The sequence below is a fragment of the Anolis carolinensis genome, unplaced genomic scaffold (genome assembly GCF_035594765.1).
Source record: "Anolis carolinensis isolate JA03-04 unplaced genomic scaffold, rAnoCar3.1.pri scaffold_10, whole genome shotgun sequence".
Lineage (NCBI taxonomy): Eukaryota > Metazoa > Chordata > Lepidosauria > Squamata > Dactyloidae > Anolis > Anolis carolinensis.
The window spans coordinates 26,786,810-26,806,370 of record NW_026943821.1 but is presented as its reverse complement, the minus strand read 5'-3'; the positions used below and the strand labels follow the sequence as shown (position 1 = coordinate 26,806,370).

At 39.2% G+C, this 19,561-nt stretch overlaps 1 protein-coding gene across 5 annotated transcripts; it reads left to right on the top strand.

The window, feature by feature from the left end:
- Positions 1 to 28: 28 nt before the first annotated feature.
- On the top strand, positions 29 to 17,578 carry srrm1 (serine and arginine repetitive matrix 1). Of its 5 annotated transcripts, none has more exons than XM_008120356.3 (18): positions 29 to 172; positions 2,885 to 2,974; positions 3,918 to 4,040; positions 6,244 to 6,414; positions 6,669 to 6,781; positions 7,097 to 7,297; positions 7,637 to 7,837; positions 8,226 to 8,345; positions 8,549 to 8,820; positions 9,496 to 9,576; positions 9,870 to 9,956; positions 10,383 to 10,527; positions 10,858 to 10,899; positions 11,792 to 11,896; positions 13,103 to 13,555; positions 14,387 to 14,579; positions 14,928 to 15,110; positions 16,577 to 17,578. In XM_008120356.3, exons 1-18 carry the CDS (start codon positions 152 to 154, stop codon positions 16,679 to 16,681), a joined length of 2,706 nt encoding a protein of 901 aa, XP_008118563.1. In that variant the 5' UTR covers positions 29 to 151; the 3' UTR covers positions 16,682 to 17,578. The 5 variants fall into 5 exon arrangements, with proteins under 5 accessions (XP_008118563.1, XP_016852781.1, XP_003227241.1 ...); XM_016997292.2 differs by having other exon boundaries at positions 16,573 to 16,721; XM_003227193.4 differs by lacking the exon at positions 10,858 to 10,899 and having other exon boundaries at positions 30 to 172.
- The last annotated feature ends 1,983 nt before the right edge of the window (positions 17,579 to 19,561 follow it).

Below are 19,561 nucleotides of genomic sequence, written 5' to 3'. Positions count from 1 at the left end.
CGCCCGAAAGCAGAGTCACCGGTTGGCTGGATGGTTGCCTTTCGTCCCGCCTCCGGCCGGCAACGTCACGGCGTTGCCATGCAGTCGTGAGGGCCTTGGGCCGCGCGTTGCATGCCGGGACGCATCTGTGCGGCGGGCAGGAGGAGCCAAGATGGACGCGGGCTTCTTCCGCGTAAGTGCCGCTGAGGGCCAGGCCGGGCGGGAGGCAGGGAGGGAGGGAGGGTGGGGAGCCGGGGAGCTTCGCGGGACGGATGGGCGAACGCGGGGCTTCTCCTGCCTGGCCTGCCTCCGCCTGGGGTCGCTCCCTCGCCGCTGGCCGCCTCTTTCCATCGCGCGGCCTACTCCTGTGAGGAGACCAGGCGGAGAAAATGGCGGCCGCGCAGGGAGGGAAGCGCGCCTCACGGAGAAGGCCCACGTGACGGGCTTTGCAGGACGGACACCTTCCTCGCCACGCCACTTAATTTCATCTCTAGGGGCCTTTCCGCACAGCCCTATAGCCCAGAATATCACGGCAGGAAACCCCACATTATGTCACATTATGTGACTTGAAGGTTGGGTTGCTGACCTGAAAGCTGCCAGGTTCGAACGGGGAGAGCGCGGATGAGCTCCCTCTGTCAGCTCCAGCTCCATGCGGGGACATGAGAGAAGCCTCCCACAAGGATGGTAAAAACATCAAAACATCAGGGCGTCCCCTGGGCTACGTCCTTGCAGATGGCAAATTCTCTCACTCCAGAAGCGACTTGCAGTTTCTCAAGCCGCTCCTGACAAGAAAAAAAAATCCCACATTAACTGAGTGTGGACTCAGATAACCCAGTTCAATGTGGGATTTGTTTGCCTTGGTATTCTGGGATCCTAGGCCCACTTCGGCCTCTCTCCAGCGACTGTTAGGAATTCTGGGAGCTGAAGTCCAAAACGCCTCGAAGGAGGGCCTAAGTGGGCCTAGGCCTGATCTAGAGGCCTATAGGCCTGGACCCACTTCATAAATTTCCCAGGCTCCTTCCACACAGAAGAATAAAATCCCACGTTATCTGCTTTGAGTTGGAATATGTGACAGTGTGGACTCAGATAACCCAGTTCAATGTGGGATATTTTGCCTTGGTATTCCGGGATATAGGGCTGTCTGGACAGGGCCCTAGATCAGGCCTAGGCCCACTTCGGCCCTTCTAAAGCAACTGTTAGGAATTGTGGGAGCTGAAGTCCAAAACGCCTCGAGGGAGGGCCGAAGTGGGCCCAGGCCTGATCTAATAATAATAATAAGGGTTGTTGTATGTTTTTCGGGCTGTGTGGCCAGGAGAGAATACTTTTGGAACATGGCCATACAGCTCAGAAAATTCACAGCAACTCACCTCATAATGTTTGAGTATATTGACTGCGTTGTGCATTAAACCAGGAGCAATCTCTAGGAATGCTTTAGTAATTATGTTCCCCCACCCCCATTCATTTTGGTGGTACAGTAGAGTCTCACTTATCCAAGACTCGCTTATCCAACGTTCTGGGTTATCCAACGCATTTTTGTAGTTAATGTTTTCAATACATCATGATATTTTAGTGCTAAGTTTGTAAATACAGTAATCACTACATAGCATTACTGTGTATTGAACTACTTTTTCTGTGAAATTTGTTGTATAACATGATGTTTTGGTGCCTAATTTGTAAAATCATAACCTAATTTGATGTTTAATAGGCTTTTCCTTAATCTTTCCTTATTATCCAACATATTCACTTATCCAACGTTCTGCCGGCCCGTTTACGTTGGATAAGCAAGATTCTACTGTATAATGTATGTTCTTCTTTTGTATTAGAGAAAAATTGTTGAAATTATTGCATTATTTTTTTATCCCCAACATTGTCATAGTAGTACTAATGCTAGCTGCCAGTTAGTACTAATGTTGATTTATAGATGTTATCAGCTGACCACTAGTTTGACCTTGATCAAGTATTACACAACACTGTTCTCGATTTGTGTCAGTCTGACTTTTTGAGGACATCATGAAGTCTTCTGATAGCAAGAACAAGAATGATTAACAATTGCAGAAATATATCTGCAAACACTTTTGAACCAGACACTGCTTGCTTGCCAGTTGAATTTGTGTGTCAGTCAGAGGGGTAGATTTCTGTCGCTTCCTTTTGTCTCACCCCCATTTTTAATTATGAGGTGACTGCCTGTATTTCTGTAAAAATAACCATGGAATGAGTGGCAAGTTTGTTATGAAAATATTTTCCATGAATTTAAGTGAAACGATAACAATTAAAGCATAACAAACAAGTACATTGTTTCAACTTTAAATTGGAATCACAGATACCGGTAGTATCATATAAAATATCTTGCTATCCACGTGTTTATCCCAAATCCATCAAGTAAAGAACCTAATTTTTAGTACATGTAGTTTGAATTTACACATTCATATGCACAGGCATTGTAAGCATATTTGTCCTACAATTAGTAAATGCAGTTTTCTTGTAGCTTTCCAAATGATTCATTACTAGATTTTTTTAAAAAGTATCTGTAGTTGCTTTCTCTAACTTCGCAACAGTATAAGCTGTTTCTTTATAGTCTTCAACATTAAAATCACATCATATAATAATATTAAGTTTTAAATGAGTTCATATAACATTTGAGATCTCATATTTAGATATTATTATTAAATGTAGTATGGTGTTCAAGATGATTTAGTGGTGTCAAGATGTGGGGTCATATTTAACTTTTATTGGGGGAGGCTGCTGTCACCTTTCGTGTATCTTCAGCATACATTTGTCTAGAAATGAATGTTGTCAAATTGTTCTATAGACCGTTCTTGACCTAATTACCACATGGAAGTCTGTATTATGGGGAAGTGTAATGCTTACTAAAAAATAAATAAATTTGATGTATTTTTCCTTATAGGGGACAAGCGCAGAACAGGACAACCGCTTCAGCAACAAACAGAAGAAGCTACTAAAGCAACTCAAATTTGCAGAATGTCTAGAAAAGAAGGTATGCTCAATTTGTAACATTTTATTATTCAAACAGATTTTTAAAAAATGTTTTGAATGGGAAATTGTGATTGTTGTCTTCTATGTGTCCAATTTAATTTTCCTGCTCCAGGACCCCTGGGGGGGGGGTCATATCAGCTCCCAAAAATGTAAAAAAAAAAAAAAAAAGGTCCACTAACTAACCTGAAATTAACCAGAAGACTATTTCAAGTTTTAAAAAATTATAAAAAAAATTAACTTCTACAATATGTAGTTCATTTGTTTCTTAAAAAGGTGATTATGATCTATAAGTGATGATCTTGCTGGGGATGGGGGGTTTCGCATCTAGCCACAATTGTGCATTTCACCTCTTGATATAGATGTTAGGGTTTTGAATTCACTAATTTGGAATTAGGATTATACATAAAAAGCCTAGATTTAAAGTGTTTCTTTGAACTGTGATTAGTACAAGTGTTGGTTTGCTGTACCTGTGCAAACTTGAATTGGCAGGGTACAAATGAAGAAATAGTATCATTTTTAAACAGTTAAATTGTTTCAGTCATACTTTCTCAAGAAAGAATGTTACTTGACAATGTACATAGGTAATTCATAACAGCGCTGGAGTGTCCGTTTAGAACAGGCCTGCACAACATGTGATCTGGGGGCCGGATGCAGCCCTCACAAGTCTTTGGTGTGACCCGCAGAGCTCTTGAGTCTAAGCCTTAGGGAAGGAAGTCACGTGCAGCTCTACAGCTGAGAAGCAATTGGAAGCTGTCATTCCCTCCAAAGATTTTACCTCTATGTGTTTCCTTTCTCCATACACCAAAGCTGCTACTACTGGCTTCTACTTGCAAAGAACTGTTCTGTTTATGCATGGTTCTCATACAAATATTTTACCATTAAGAATTTACAGTTACTGAACAAAAGAGAATTGAATATATAACGTTTTTGTCTTGACAATACAGGTGGACATGAGCAAAGTAAACCTCGAAGTAATCAAGCCATGGATAACAAAAAGAGTAACAGAAATCCTTGGGTTTGAAGATGATGTGGTAATTGAATTTATATTCAACCAGCTGGAAGTGAAGGTAATGATTTTACTGTGGCTATATTTATATGTTATGAATATATTGTGTAATTCTGTGGAAAGTGAAATTCTGTCAAAAACAGTTGATGAAATTAGGAGGGGTTTTGTTACAGAATGTATTGAGAAAAAAAGTCACTTTGTAAAACATTTTGTAAGGTTGACAGTTTTAGTGAAGGTGCGTAATTTGCAGAACTGCTCAGGTGAAAAATCAAGACTTGCTGTGTTGATTTTGCTGTTACATGTTAAGCTACTTTGACAGCAATTTTCTAATGATGATGTGATTTATGATTTAAAAGGCCTGAACCAAAATGGAAGTTATTCCTTGCGTCTGAAGTATAGCACCATCACCTTATTAGGTCACAGCAGAGTGAGTGTCCAATGTCGCTCTGACCAACTCCCTTGATGATGCAGTGTGTGTTTGGAGGTGAGTTGTGTAAAGTGGCCGGAAAAAAAAAAGACAAAGCATCCAGCAGAAAGCAATTGGGCAAACCTTTACACTGCTCTTTAAATTGTTGTGAATTAAATCAGGTTAACTGTAAAGCATGAGGTGCAGATCTAAATTGGTAAGACACATTTAGTAGATACTTACTGTTTTTAGATCTATGGATGTTTTCAACCGGGGTGGGGAGGAATGATACATTAATTGCAGTAAAGCTACACTATAGGGCAATATAGAAAGAAAACTTAGAGGTACAACAAACCTCCTACTTAAGTCAGAGGTAAGGTGCCTGGATTGTCCCACTGAAGTAGTTCCATGTTATGAGTTCTCTCGAGGAGATAGAGCGGTATATAAATAAAGTTTATATTATTATTATTAGTATTAGTATTATTATAGATCATGAACTGCATAAATGAGATAGAGTTCATGAAAAACTCCCATCTTTTATTCTTCTCAGTCTGCCACTGCATCCCAAGGCCGTAGTCTTTTCTTTTTAATTATTGCCAAAATGCTCTTGTGCTGATATACTTTATGCTCAATCTTTCTTCCAAATAATTCATCTTGTATCATTTGACTGAACAGTTGACATTTCAACTGAGAAATGTATTGCTCTTGGAAGGAACAAAAAAAAGTCACTGTATACCTGAATGTGAGATTATGTTTCAAACATTCATATTTGCAATGTTTTATATACCTGTGCAGAAAATTCAGCTGGTCAGAAAGAGGTTAAGGGAATCAGCTAAGTAAAGTAAGAATTCTTATTAATTAGTCATTTGCTAGTATATATTATTGTAATACAACCTAAATACGCAGTTTCGATCCCCTACATAGAAAGCATGACTGTAACGTAGAACTTTTAAAACAATTTTTCCTTTTTGTGGTTGTGTACTCATTATTGCTTGTTCGTCTTTTGCAATTTAGATAAATGGTATAACATTAAACTCAAGGTGGTTGAGTTGCAGTAGGGAGTCGGAAGCAAGCCAAGGGAACATCTTTCTCTACAGGGGACTTGGCGATTCCAAACCCCTCCAAGTTCCAAGAAGAAACAGAAGACACCTGGAATCTGTACTTGCTTTGTGCTGTTGAGCTGTGCTTGTTCTATGGACCTTGTTGCTTTGACCAACAATGTTAGAACTAATATGTCCACCTGTACTGTGAGCCACTTTTGACCTCTTAATCCTTTGTGGGCAATACATAATTCTCATTTAAATAATCTAGCAGCTTTTATATTGTAAGCTAGTTGACGAGGTCTTAGAATTGTTTTCTGGTGAAAGTAAGACAATGCATGCATAAATTCTTGTTCAGTTTTCATAGCAGGACATTGAGTGTATTTTAGGTGATGATTCTGTGATGTTGCCTGTACAGCTTTTGACCATGAAAGAAAAATAAAAGAATTAAACCATCAGTACCAAAGAATATTGGGGAAGAATGCTTAGAACGTTAATTACACAGACACTTAACACAAACCATTGTGATGCTGCAACACCAAATTCATAGCCTCAGTTGTAATGGCTGCACAGACCAAAATATTTATGAAATCCACAAAGGATTAACAGGCCATTTCAAATGTAATGGTAAAGCAAAAGAAATGTGGTATCTCTTGGAACTATAATTATTGAGCAACCTGTAGGGCAAGTTTTAAAAACTGTCAATGAGCATAGCATACTCTAGCCCCATGGTAGAAGACTGAGGCAAAATTAAAATGACTTACCTGGTTTTGTTTTTTCAAATAACCGGTGTTTCTTCCTGTCATGTCTCTTTGCAGAATCCAGATTCGAAAATGATGCAAATCAACTTGACTGGATTTTTGAATGGGAAAAATGCTAGAGAGTTTATGGGAGAACTGTGGCCGTTGCTATTGAGCGCACAGGAGAACATTGCTGGCATTCCATCTGCCTTTTTGGAACTGAAGAAAGAAGAGATAAAACAGAGACAGGTATAGCTGGTTGATAGGATGCTGTGTAATTTTATATCATGGCTTAAGGAAGGGTTTTATATATTCTGGTGCATTATCTGTAAATTGGGAATAAATTCCTTGGTAAAAATATTTTACCTGACTTCCATTACCACTGTTGCATGGTGCTGTAGAAAGTGAAGTTCTGATTAGTGTAATTGCAGAATTATATATAAGTCAATATTTATTTCTTTATGTAGATTTCTGAATTAAGGGCATATTAATATTTGTTTCAGATTGAACAGGAAAAATTGGCTTCGATGAAGAAACAAGATGAAGACAAGGATAAGAGAGACAAGGAAGATAAAGAGAATAGGGAAAAGAGGGATCGATCTCGAAGTCCTAGAAGGTATTACTTATTTCTGTGTTAATTAGTATTGTATTATGGAGTATGAGCAAAACATGTTGTGAAGTTATTGAATTCTTTTCTAGAAGAACTGTATTATCAAACCTTTCTTTGAGACAATAATGTTTTACAACTTACACCCTAAATGTTAAGCTTAGTTTCACTGTGTTTAGTGTTGGATACCATGGTATCTTTAAAATTTAGAAGTGGTGGAGGAACCATTGGATGAATACTCCTAAAGCAAAATGTCTTTGTGATTGGTCATAAATCCTTATTAAAATGTAGTTATCAGCTTAACATAGGTTAATGTTATTCTAGACGCAAATCAAGGACTCCATCCCCTAGAAGACGTGCATCCCCTGTGAGGAAGGAAAGGAAACACAGCCATTCGCGATCCCCACATCACACAGCTAAAAGCCGTAGCGTCACCCCTCTGCCGGAGAAGAAAGAAGAGACTCCTGAGCCAGAACCTTCAATTAAAATAAAAGAAACGTTGATCCAAGAGGCCACATCTACTAGGTAATTTGCATGGTTGCTTACTATTTTATTCTTCGCGCATTATAAATACTATGGGAAATTTGTGGGAAACTTTAAAGCCTAATTCAGAAAGATTCCGTTGTGCTAAAAAATAAAACTAAAATAATATTCTGGCTTGTTCACATTATGTAAGTATATATTGAAAATAGCTAGATGGCACTGGAAAAATCTGAAAAGCTCAAAATGAAAATGGTTCTCATTATAGCAGTTGCTAACTTTTGGGCATGAACTGTGATCAGTGATTTGGTGAAGCTTTGCATACTGAAGCCTGTAAATATTCTTCAGTAGCCATGCTTAAATTTCAAATATTTATTTCAATAGTGATATTCTGAAAGTCCCCAAAATCGAGCCCATGCCAGACACTAAGGAAGTAACTCCAGAAAGAATTTCAAAGAAAGAAAGGGAGAAAGAAAAAGAGAAGACTCGCCCGAGATCTCCGTCCCGATCCAAGTCGAGGTCAAAGTCGCGCTCTCGCTCTCCATCTCATTCAAGACCAAGAAGGCGCCACAGATCACGATCCAGGTCAGAGGATTAAAAAATTTTCTCAGTTTAGAATATGGTTTTCCTGGTTTACATGATATGAAGCTTCATCCACCAGTGTTCTTTTATAATTCTATGAAGATTCATAGTTTGGTTTCCTCATGAATTGGGTGCTGTCCCTCCAGTTGCCCTTTTATAATCTTAAAGCTTCTTTAGACGTAGTTATGGAGGACTCTGGGAATCAGCTTTTTCTCCATTATGCACATTTCAGTGCATGGTGCCAAGATTTTTTTAATTACTCCACGTGGTCCCATGTTGCCTGCCTCACAGATAATAAAAATCTCTTTCCATACAGATTTGGCAAAGCTTTGATTTTATAACTAAGGAAGTAGCTGTTTACTATCTAATTTTCCCTGAATTGCATTGAAAGGTCTTACTCGCCAAGAAGACGGCCCAGCCCAAGACGACGGCCATCTCCTCGGAGGCGAACCCCACCACGACGTATTCCACCGCCACCAAGACACCGAAGAAGCAGGTCTCCTGTGAGGCGGTAAGAATCTTTAATTGACAGCTGGAATCCCTAGTATTTGAACTTGAAAGAATTAAGTAATATTGTAACTTTGAAAATGTGGAAACATGAAAATTAAAGTTGTCCTGAACTTTCTATGGAAGCCTTGTTTTGTGTGTTTGAGAAAATAGAGCAAACTCGTAAAGGGTGTCAAGCCATGTGTTTATTGTATGTGATTGTTGTAGGAGGAGACGATCATCAGCATCTCTGTCAGGAAGCAGTTCCTCTTCATCCTCCTCCCGTTCCCGATCTCCACCAAAGAAGCCACCTAAGAGAGTCGTATCTAGTCCTCCTCGTAAAACCCGTAGACTGTCTCCTTCTGCAAGTCCTCCTAGACGAAGACATCGGCCCTCCCCACAGCTCAGTCCACCTCCAAAACCACGGCGATCTCCAACACCTCAGCAATCAAGTCGTGTTAGAAAAACCAGAAGCTCTGTTTCTCCCAGTAGAACCTCAGGTAAATGGAAGTGAATTTGAAATTCTGTCATGTTGTCCATCGAGTTTTTGCCACTGACCTGCATAACAGTTGATAGGCTGAATAGAGATTGGATTCTGGTTCTACACTCCAAATGTGCTCATATGTATTGGAGTAGTGAGGTTTATAATATCTTGGTGGAATGAATTACATAAATATTGTCAAGTGGCTGTTATAGTGAAACCTTTGCTTTCAGATAGTTTAATATATACGAACTATGTTTTATGCACAAAATTATTAAAACGTCATGTATAAAATAACAGTTTGAGACAGGGTGCAGTGTACTCCAATGCTATGCTAGCGTAGCAATGTCAAAACATGTTAACCTAAAATACATACAATAAAAAACATAAACATACACCAGAACACAGGGTACAAAGATCAGCGTGTACCGTCAATAGAATTCAAATCCAAAACACAGGATTCTAAGTGAGGTGTATATGAAGCGTAAATTAATTCTGTGTTCATACTTGGCTCCTATCTCTAAGATAATCCATTTTGTGTACATGCAGGATTTCAAAATATGAAGTAATCTGAAAGATGGAACACTTCTCTTCCTTTCAGCTAAACAATAATCAATTTGTACTATAAACATAATTTTTCTATATCTCTGATAGTCACTATTCCTTACAATTTTATTTATGTGTTTCATTTCAGCTCCCAAACATAAAAGTATTGAAAAAAGGGAGTCCCCCTCTCCAGCACCAAAGCCTAGAAAAGTAGAGTTGTCAGAGTCTGGTAAGTTTCTTACCTTTCCATCTTTTATACAGAAATAATCCATATATATATTACTTTCAGCAGATAAAATACCAGCATAAGAACAGGGTAAAGATATAAGGAAAGCCCATGCTTAAATACAGAATAAAATAAAAATCCTTAAAAGTGCTATCGCAGAATTCTGCAAGAAAAGAAAACAGGGATTCCTGAAAATGTTGTTTGAGAAATATGAAATTTATTCTGTTCTATTACTATTAATTTGGGGCAAGTTCTAAATATAGTCCTTTAATTTTTTTAAAAATTATGTTTTGCAGAAGAAGACAAAGGTGGTAAAATGGCAGCTGCAGATTCTGTGCAGCAAAGGCGACAATATAGAAGACAGAACCAGCAGTCTTCCTCTGGTACAGTACCTTATAGTTTATCATCTTGAGGCACAACAGATATTGATAGATTTATTTACTTTTAAAGTATCTGGTTCTTCAAAATCTTTTGGGGGAGATGTGGATGAGTATGAGCAAAATGGAGAGGGGAGGATTCATGTGCTTCCCTACAGATGAGGAATATTTAAAAATAGAACACAGATTTGTTATGATGTTAATTAATCACAGTTACATAATTGTTTAATTAGTCATTATGAAAGCTTGATGCATATTTATTTTGGAGGTTCATTCATAGGGTTTGACTATAGAAAACTTGAAGCAGAATTTAGGACACAACTGGCTGCTTCATAAAGTATTGTTGAAAACTTAATATCACAAGTAATTTGAATGCATTAAATATTACTCTCACATTACATTTTAATAAGACCATCTTCATTTTTTGAATAGATTCTGGCTCTTCATCTTCCTCTGAAGAGGAGCGACCCAAAAAGTCAAATGTAAAGAATGGTGAAGTGGGTAGACGCAGGCGGCATTCGCATTCTCGCAGCCCATCTCCATCTCCGCGAAAGTGGCCAAAGGAGTCTTCCCCTCGGTACGATCCCTTGTTGGCACTCACATAATGGCATTTACAAGTGATGGCAGATACTCTTGGCAGCTAGGACTAGTTTTGCTTTAAAACTGTGTGAGCTCCGAGTTGAATCTTTGCAAACTGTGTCACTTCCATATCAGCTGTTAGATTTCTGGTCTTCTATATATGATTCACTCAAATACCTTCTGGTGAGATTATTTGGGGTCAGCAGAAAGAGTTTGTTCAGTTGCTTAGAGCTGCAGCTTTTGCTGTCTTTCCACTTACTACTTCATCCTTGCAAGTAAATCTGTGGGATGTTTGACCTGTCATTTTCCCTCCTTTTACTGCTGTCAGGATGCAGATGGGAAAGAGGTGGCAGTCGCCAGTTGTTAAAAGGTCAGTTAGCAGGTATTCTGCTAAATAGGAATATGTTTTAAAACAACTTTAGAACAAATTTGTTTATTGTTGGCATAGCCTATTTTGTGTTTTCTATGGTTTTGTGACAAAAAAAACCCAATAGGAGTGTCATAGGGAAGTGAAGATAATGGTTTTTGCTCTCCAAAACAAGCTGGACATGTCTGAGAGTAATCTGGTTAAAACTGATACATTTGTGTTCCATTGGACAGATTTTTGTTGCTAACTTCTTCTGTTGGAGCTGCTTCACATCTAATCAGCGAAGAAGGATTTTTAAAAAGGCCTGCTACTGCTGTACAGCTAGTGCTACTTTTTGAGGAATTAAATTAATGTTTTAATGGCACACACCACTGTAAAGTGGGTTAGTCAGCATCAGTGCCCTGTTTTATCCATCAATGCCTTGGTGAACGGACTGTAATTACTTGCTAAATGGGTGGTGATTGGATAATTTGCGTTTGGATGAAAGAGGACCTGAAGATTGCAGGAAATGTTGCCTGTATGCCTCCTAAAATTCCAACGCTTTATTCCTAAATGTTTTACATAATATTTACAAGACTGTCTATTCATGCATATGCATGTTAGTCATTTGTGAGCTTAGACACACACCCAAGCTTTTCCAATAATCTAAGCACGTTTCATATAATCAGAAACCCAAAATGTTTTGCTGGTTTATTGGGTACCCAAAAAGGCACAGTAATGCCATAATATGATTCCACTATTATACTTGTTTGTAGAGACTTTACTAAAGGATAACAGCAATTGACAGCTAAGGTAGTGTTTTGTCAATGTCTTCAGAAATCCACTCTGAAGAACCTTCCCTGCATATTAGCTACAGGGTATGTTAAGGTTTTTTTTGCCTGTGTTCTTCCTTCAGCCGGAGGAGGCGAAGTCCTTCACCACTTCCTGCCAGAAGACGACGTACTCCGTCTCCCCCTCCTCCTCCAAGGCGGCGTAGGTCACCTTCACCACCACGGCGGAGGTGAGACTGTTTCTGTCTGTATGGAATACATATTTCCTTTAAAATCTTATTTCACATATAATAAACTATAATTAACCTGCCAGATTTGATGCAGGCATCAGGATTCATTTAAGACTACTAAACTTTAAAAAAGGATTTGCTTAGTTAGTGAAGCTGTTTCAGTCTTTTCATTTTTATACATTATATACTGTATTTCACCTTGTAATAGTTGCACCTTGATTTTGGGGGTGGCAAAATTGGTATTTTTTGTGTTCCTCACATAATAGTCGCAGAGCTGTTTGGGGCTAATTTCCCTTCTTTCTCCCAAGACAAGTCAGTTTAAAAACTATGAAATTGGAATTCGGACCTTCCCTCCTTTCTCCAAAGAGCATCATTTCAGTTTCTGTAAACTGCCTTGTTTTAAAAGAAAGGAGGGAGGCAGAGAGGGGAATCTTTTCTCCTCCTTTCTCCTCCTTCCTTGGCAAGGCAGTTAAAAAACCTGTTTCTTTGAGGCAAGATCATTCATCTTTCTTCTCCGTGTGTCTTGGGGGTTCAAAGGCATTTTTTCATGGCATAATAGTCACGCTACACCTCTTTTTCAATTGAAAAAGGGATAAAATGTGTGGCTATTATGTGATGAAATATGGTAATAATACCTCCTATCAGAAATTTCAAAATGTGGATTACAGATTTGAAAACAAAACTAAATACAGTAGAGTCTCACTTATCCAACTTTCTGGATCATCCAACGCATTTTTGTAGTCGATGTTTTCAATAAATCGTGATATTTTGGTGCTAAATTTGTAAATACAGTAATTACTACATAGCATTATTTCATATTGAACTACATTTTCTGTCAAATTTGTTGTATAACATGATGTTTTGGTGCTTAATTTGTAAAACCATAACCTAATTTGATGTTTAATAGGCTTTTCCTTAATCCCTCCTTATTATCCAACATACTTGCTTATCCAACATTCTGCCGGCCCGTTTATGTTGGATAAGTGAGACTCTACTGTACAACCAGCAGATAAGGATAGTGTGAAGCCAGTGGTTAAAATACTGCAGAGAATAAAAATACTTTAGAAAACTTATGGAATTCTTTAGTATAATGCATAAACCTCCCGATCTCTTTCTGTAGTGATACATGAGTGCCATTTGTTTCACCTATATTTGAGAATATCTGGATGCATCTCCTAACCTGTCCTCTTCCGTGTTATGTCTCAGGTCCCCGTCGCCACCCCCTCGCCGGCACTCTCCAACGCCCAGGCGATACTCTCCTCCAATCCAGCGAAGATACTCTCCTTCGCCGCCTCCCAAGAGAAGGACGTCTTCTCCTCCTCCCAAGAGAAGGGCATCTCCTTCTCCGCAGACTAAGCTCAGAGTCTCTCGCTCTCCTCCCCCAAAGCCAAGGAGCTCTCCTCCTCCAAAGAGACGTTCTCCATCGGTATCTTCCAAGCACAGGAAAGGGTCTCCTCCCAGTCGGTCCAGCCGCGAAGCCCCCGTGCAGAACAAACGGCATTCTCCTTCCCCACAGCCCAGGCCCTCCCGCACCTCCGCAAGCCCCCCTTTGCTACGCAGGGGAGCTTCACCGTCACCCCAGCGAAGGCAGTCTCCGTCTCCAAGCACGAGGCCCATCAGGAGAGTCTCCAGGACCCCAGAGCCCAAAAAGTCGAAAAAGTAAGTCATTTAGTGTCAGATAGAAGGCTGGTAATGGGTTATATACCAATGGACAGTGTTGGGTACATTGTCAACTCTAACAATCCCATTATCTTATTTTGGATGTGAGGTTTCACTTCACTTCACTTTATTTCTTAATTAGTTGCTCTCTACCAGAGTGCTCCGAGCAACTTGCAATTTAAAATATCATTCCACAATATAAAAACATTCAACATAAAAACATTCAACAGTGACTATTTGGCAAATTATATCTGATTTACTTAAATCAGATTTCAGAGTACACATCAGCTAATTTTTTTAATACACTTTTCCAGGTAATTCAGAGTGTTTCAAAAAAGATGGACCTGATTTGAAATTGTTAAATCTCTGCAACCATGAGCTGCCCATGACTAAAATTATTTCCACTTGAAAGTAAGGGACATAGAGTTTCAAATGCCTCTCCCAGCTTGTGGAGTAATTTTTTTTTAGATTTATTTCTGACTCAACATGGTCAATAAAACTCGATAACATAGTAACCTATTTGTAACTTTTTGTGAAACTTTTTGTCAACGTTTTGTTTACATTGTGAAAGATACTGCTTTGAAATTGGGTCCATTATTTTGAAACTCTGTATTTTTTTAATTTCCTCTTTGCAATCCTACTCAAAGCGTCATGACCGTCATACAAATGCATTTTCCTGAAGCTGGGGGGATTTCAGTCTGCATAATTCTAGATCAGACATGCAAACTTAGAAATTGATTACGACTTCAAATTTCATACAGATGTAATAAATATAAAAAGCAGATTGTTATATTATGTACTTCATTTGTGAATGTGCTCTCTCTTTCTTAGGGCTTCCCCGCCAAGTCCACACTCTGTGAGAAGGGGATCTTCATCCGGGTCTGCTTCAGGATCACCTGAACCTCCCCCGAAGAAACATCCAGCGCCCGAATCACCCGTTCGGTCTCGATCACCTGCTCACTGGTCTCCACCAGCAGCTGCAAAGAAGGCTAAAAGTCCAACACCAAGTCCATCCCCAGGAAGGGTGCGTACCTTCTAGAGGCTTCTTTTCAGTCTATGCACTCGGAATTAATCAACCATGCTCTTCAGCTGACTGCGGAAATGTTTAGTTTTGTTAATGCAGCTGTAAACATGTCTGCCAACGTTATACCCACAACTACTTTATTACAACTCGATCCCTAGCGTGTTTATGTGATGAACCAGCTTTTATTTCAGCTGTGCAGGCCTTGTTTGCGTCCTTCTAGAAACAAATGGCCTTTGCCAGTTGATTGCCTTTAAATGTATTGCTTTGCACTGTAGATGTTTTCTTTTGTTTTAGGTATGATGTGGAGAAGTGACTAATAAATGTTTTAAATTCTGTTTGATTTTACAGAATTCTGATCAAGAAGGTGGGGGCAAAAAGAAGAAGAAGAAGAAGGATAAGAAACACAAAAAGGATAAAAAGCACAAGAAGCACAAAAAGCATAAGAAAGAGAAGGCTGCTGTAGCGGCTGCAACGGCTATCGTTGCTGCCTCTGCAGAGGAGGGCCCAGAGAAAAATGTAGAGCCCAAAAAGGTGACTATTGTGTATTTATATATACAGTAGAGTCTCGCTTATCCAACGTTCTGGATTATCCAACGCATTTTTGTAGTCAATGTTTTCAATACATCGTGATATTTTGGTGCTAAATTCGTAAATACAGTAATTACTACATAGTATTAATGTGTAATGAACTACTTTTTCTGTCAAATTTGTTGTATAACATGATGTTTTGGTGCTTACTTTGTAAAATCATAACCTATTTTGATGTTTAATAGGCTTTTTCTTAATCTCTCCTTATTATCCAACATATTCGCTTATTCAACATTTTGCTGGCCCATTTATGTTGGATAAGTGAGACTCTACTGTATATAAAAACAATTTCTGTATTGCATGTTGTAGTGAGGACTTTGAATGCTGATTAACTTGGTTAAATGTTCAGAAACCAGGGCAGAACCACTATAGTATTGCTTATAAAGCTTGCATCTTTCCTGTATGATAAGGAATGTGCATTGTGTGCTCATGGGTATGTCCTGCGGTCTTTTACAATCTGTCATAGTTAAGAAAATAAGGACAATATGGAGCCCCTGCTGAATGGTGGAAGATTCAGGACACATAACAACGTTCTTCACAGTGCATGTTTTAAAACTATACAATTTCCTCCCACAAGAATGAGTGGTATCTGACAACTTTTAAAGTGCAATTCATATGAAATGTGCCTATTTCTTCCAATATTATTCTAGATCACATATGTTAAACTCGAAACCTGCCATGTCCTTTTATGTGGCCCTCCTGTACTCATCATTTAACATCATGACTAGAGCTGATGGGAGTTGTGATGCAATAACACCTGGAAGGCTGCAGTTTGTTGTGCTTTGACAGGAGATTGGGGTTTGGATTTAGAGACAATGATATAAATTTATAATATATACATAAATTTTAATCAAAATTGATAATTTTACAAAATTGCATTGAACTCTTCAAACTAGAGTTTCTCATGCTCTTGCTGGATGCTTGCAGGAGTGCATTAAAGGCGACAGGCAAAATCTGCAAGCGCCAAGCAGTGACCTTTACTATTTCAAAGCCACTGTCCCCATGGCCCTTTTCTTCTTCCTGCTGCTGTTCTCCTCTTACATAGTTGTAAATTAATGTGGATGTTTGTTTGGATTTTAAGTTATTATATAATTTTGTCTGACTGCATGTAATTTGATGATGTTAGGCTTTAATTTAGTGTTAGGTTTTAATCTTATTTTTATATGCGGGGTTTCTCTGGGATTTTATGTCAGTATTTGTTTGTTTACAGAGGCATTGAATGTTTGCTGTTGTATATTGGAATCAGCCCTGAGTCCCCTTGGAGAGATAGGGTGGAATACAAATAAAGTTTTTTTAATTATTATTAGGCCAGGGTGGTGTGCCTAGTTAGCAGGACCCTTATGCCCATTTGCATAATGTTGCCTATACCGTGATTCTAAATGTAATTCCTCACTTTCCATTACATTCAGGAGACTGAGAGCGAAGCAGAGGATAACCTGGATGACTTGGAAAAACACCTGCGCGAGAAGGCTCTGAGATCGATGAGGAAGGCACAGGTGTCCCCGCCATCCTAAGCTGAAGCAGCTTTTGATAAAAGTGTACATTTTATTTGGTTTGTACTCAAGATTTCAATTTCAAATTGCTAAAATGTGTTTGAGCTTTAGACTTTAACATTGGTTGTAATTGCTAGGTTGAAGTTTGCCATGTTTTTCCAAAAAGGGCATGGATCTTCATGACAGAAAATGCATTCACAGCATACCTAGTGATTTCCTATGACAGTTGACACAGTTTCACAAGAATGTTCTTAAGCAGTAAAAGTTCCTCCCCCCTTCTTCCCCGAAGGGCTTTCAAACAAGGCTGTCGGACCCAACAATTTCTCTAAATACCATAGTGCAAATGTTTATGGTGATTCGGATCTAGTTTCTTCTTCGAGGCCTTATATGGTCTGTACACACAACTATCAAAGAAATTACATAGGAATACTTGCAAAGGCCCAGGTTTTTCTGTGTTTGCCTGTATTATCTTCTGGTTTAAGATTAGAATTAACATTTGAAGAAGGTACCTACATCTTGACCTGTGGCTTGCCAGAGCCCAACATGCTTATGGCGGTTTAATGGGTTTATTTGGAACACTGGAATTTGCATTTGTACCTTATGTCTTTCACCTGTCCTTTCCTGTTTGGTTTTTTTTATTTTTGAAAAGGCAGTTCCCACAATCAGCAGTCTCAGCAGAATTTGGCATACATTTTTGTTTGTGAAATGTTGTTGTTGCCCCATCCATAGGGTTTTTTTCCTTTTGGTCTTGTTGTGGTCCTTTGGAATAGTGTGTAACTTTTAGAGTGTGGATCTCTGAAAGCTTAAGGACCTGAACTTTGGATATTGTCATGTTCTCACTGGGTTTTTGTTTTTCTAAAAGAACTTAAAGCTATTATAAAGCTTGTGGATTAAACAAAATAAATTTCTAAATTTAAAGGGTCTTGGCTGTTTATCTTAGCTCCTCCCAAGCAGGCAGTGTTGCCTCCCGCACTTGTTTTTTGTGGTGGAAATGCATGTTGTTCTGATACCTTTAAGATAAAAGGACATACATATGGGTCTGAAACTGTGGTTCCCAACCTGTGGTCCGTGGATGACCAGTGATCCGCAAGAACTAAAATATGATCTGCGGCCTCACTGTTACTACTACAAATAATAGCACAGCCCAACCAACACATTTTTTCCTTGGTGTCTTCATTTTTAGGCCTGTTCGTGGGGTTATTTGGGGTGCTGGTTCAGAACATTGCATTGGATAGACCACATCAGCTCTAGATTATTAAATATGGTTTTCTGTGGGCGAGCAGATGACGACTACTGGATTTCTTATTTAAAGGTTCGGATATAGATAGGATGTAGTTCTCTGTGTGTTGAGGACACAGGGTATCATTCTTAATCAATAGTCCATAATCTTTAGGTATAGTTGTACTCACTGAAGTCCATAAGTCATACTTCTCTACTGAACTAACAGCAACATGCATCCACCTCCACTGAGGTCTAACGCGGACACACATCCACCTCCACTGAAGGGATAACGATATGCATACACCTCCACTGAGGGGATAACAGATACTGAATGCAAAATGGAGTGCTGAGTCTGAACATGTTCATAACCTCTCCCCATCCAAAGAGATATAGTCACATTGGCAAATCAACGTACACATGAATACAGGTTAGCAACATATATACATTAACAAATAAATAATGAAAGGCTTGGTGGGTTGCTATTTCCAACAAGGTCAGTACTGTCCATACTCTGCAGTTTCAGGCAAGAGATCTGAGAGTGGGCTTTCATGGCAGAGTAGGGATTCGAACCTGGTCTTGAAGGTTGTCCAGTGCACACACCTCTGCACCACACTAAGCCTTAGAGTAGACACCATTATTCACATGCTCCCTTTCTCCTTCTCTTGACTTCATTCTCTTGGCTGCCAGACACGTTTTGCTCCTGGAAAGGGGGATCCAACTCCCATTAAAGATTTATCAAGCTGTCTCTTGAATTTTTCATTTAGTGAATAGTTGAAACCTACCGCAGGAACCGGCAGCAGGATATGATCTGGAAATGATCCCCAGATGTCACATAGGATGTTAAAAGTTGGAGCAATGGCAACCGCTGCAATTGCTAGATATGTTTTGTTCCTTCATAGTTACCAAAAAGGCTGCCAACCATCTTGAGGATTCTAGGAATTGTGGTTGAATTCCTAAAACATTTGCTGAGAGCTCCCAAATATTTATTCCCTAGCGCACGTTGCTCATTGTCTAAAGCATTCCATGGGCTACAGAACTCTCTTCAGTGTGGCTGTGTGTGGTGGCAGTGATGCTGAGATACTCTCCGTTTCGCTTTCTGTATCACTCCAAAGGGCAAAATTGGATTGATCTCTTGTTTCTGTGGAACGGCATGCAAGACTACCTTTGTTCCCAAGTTGCCAGGAGATGCCATCAATAATTAAGTTAGCCCGAGGGCAGAAGTAACCTTAGGCAGGCATCATGGAAGTAAGTGTAGGGGTGTGCAGACACAAGTGTGTGTCTGTTCCTTCCAGTTCCTTCTGGGCACATCTATTGCACAATATTTCTCTAACTTAATGATACATTTTAATAGATTGGGTTTATGGTTCCCATCCCCTTGATCAGGTCATGTGTTATTTATTTCTATAATTGTATTTTTACTTTGCTTAATAATGTGTTGTTATGTTTGTTATGTAATGTTTGTGTTGTTTTTATGATTGGAAACCGCCCTGAGTCCCATCCGGGAGATAGGGCGGTATATAAATAAAGTATTATTATTATTATATTATGACACAGCAAACAAGATAGATATGCTGGATTTCATATCACAAAACCACAAGTCAAACCATTCCCAAGTGTCTAGGACTGTGTGATGTATTTTCGGATAATGTGTGCAGATCCCAATCGGGTGGCCTTTTGCAG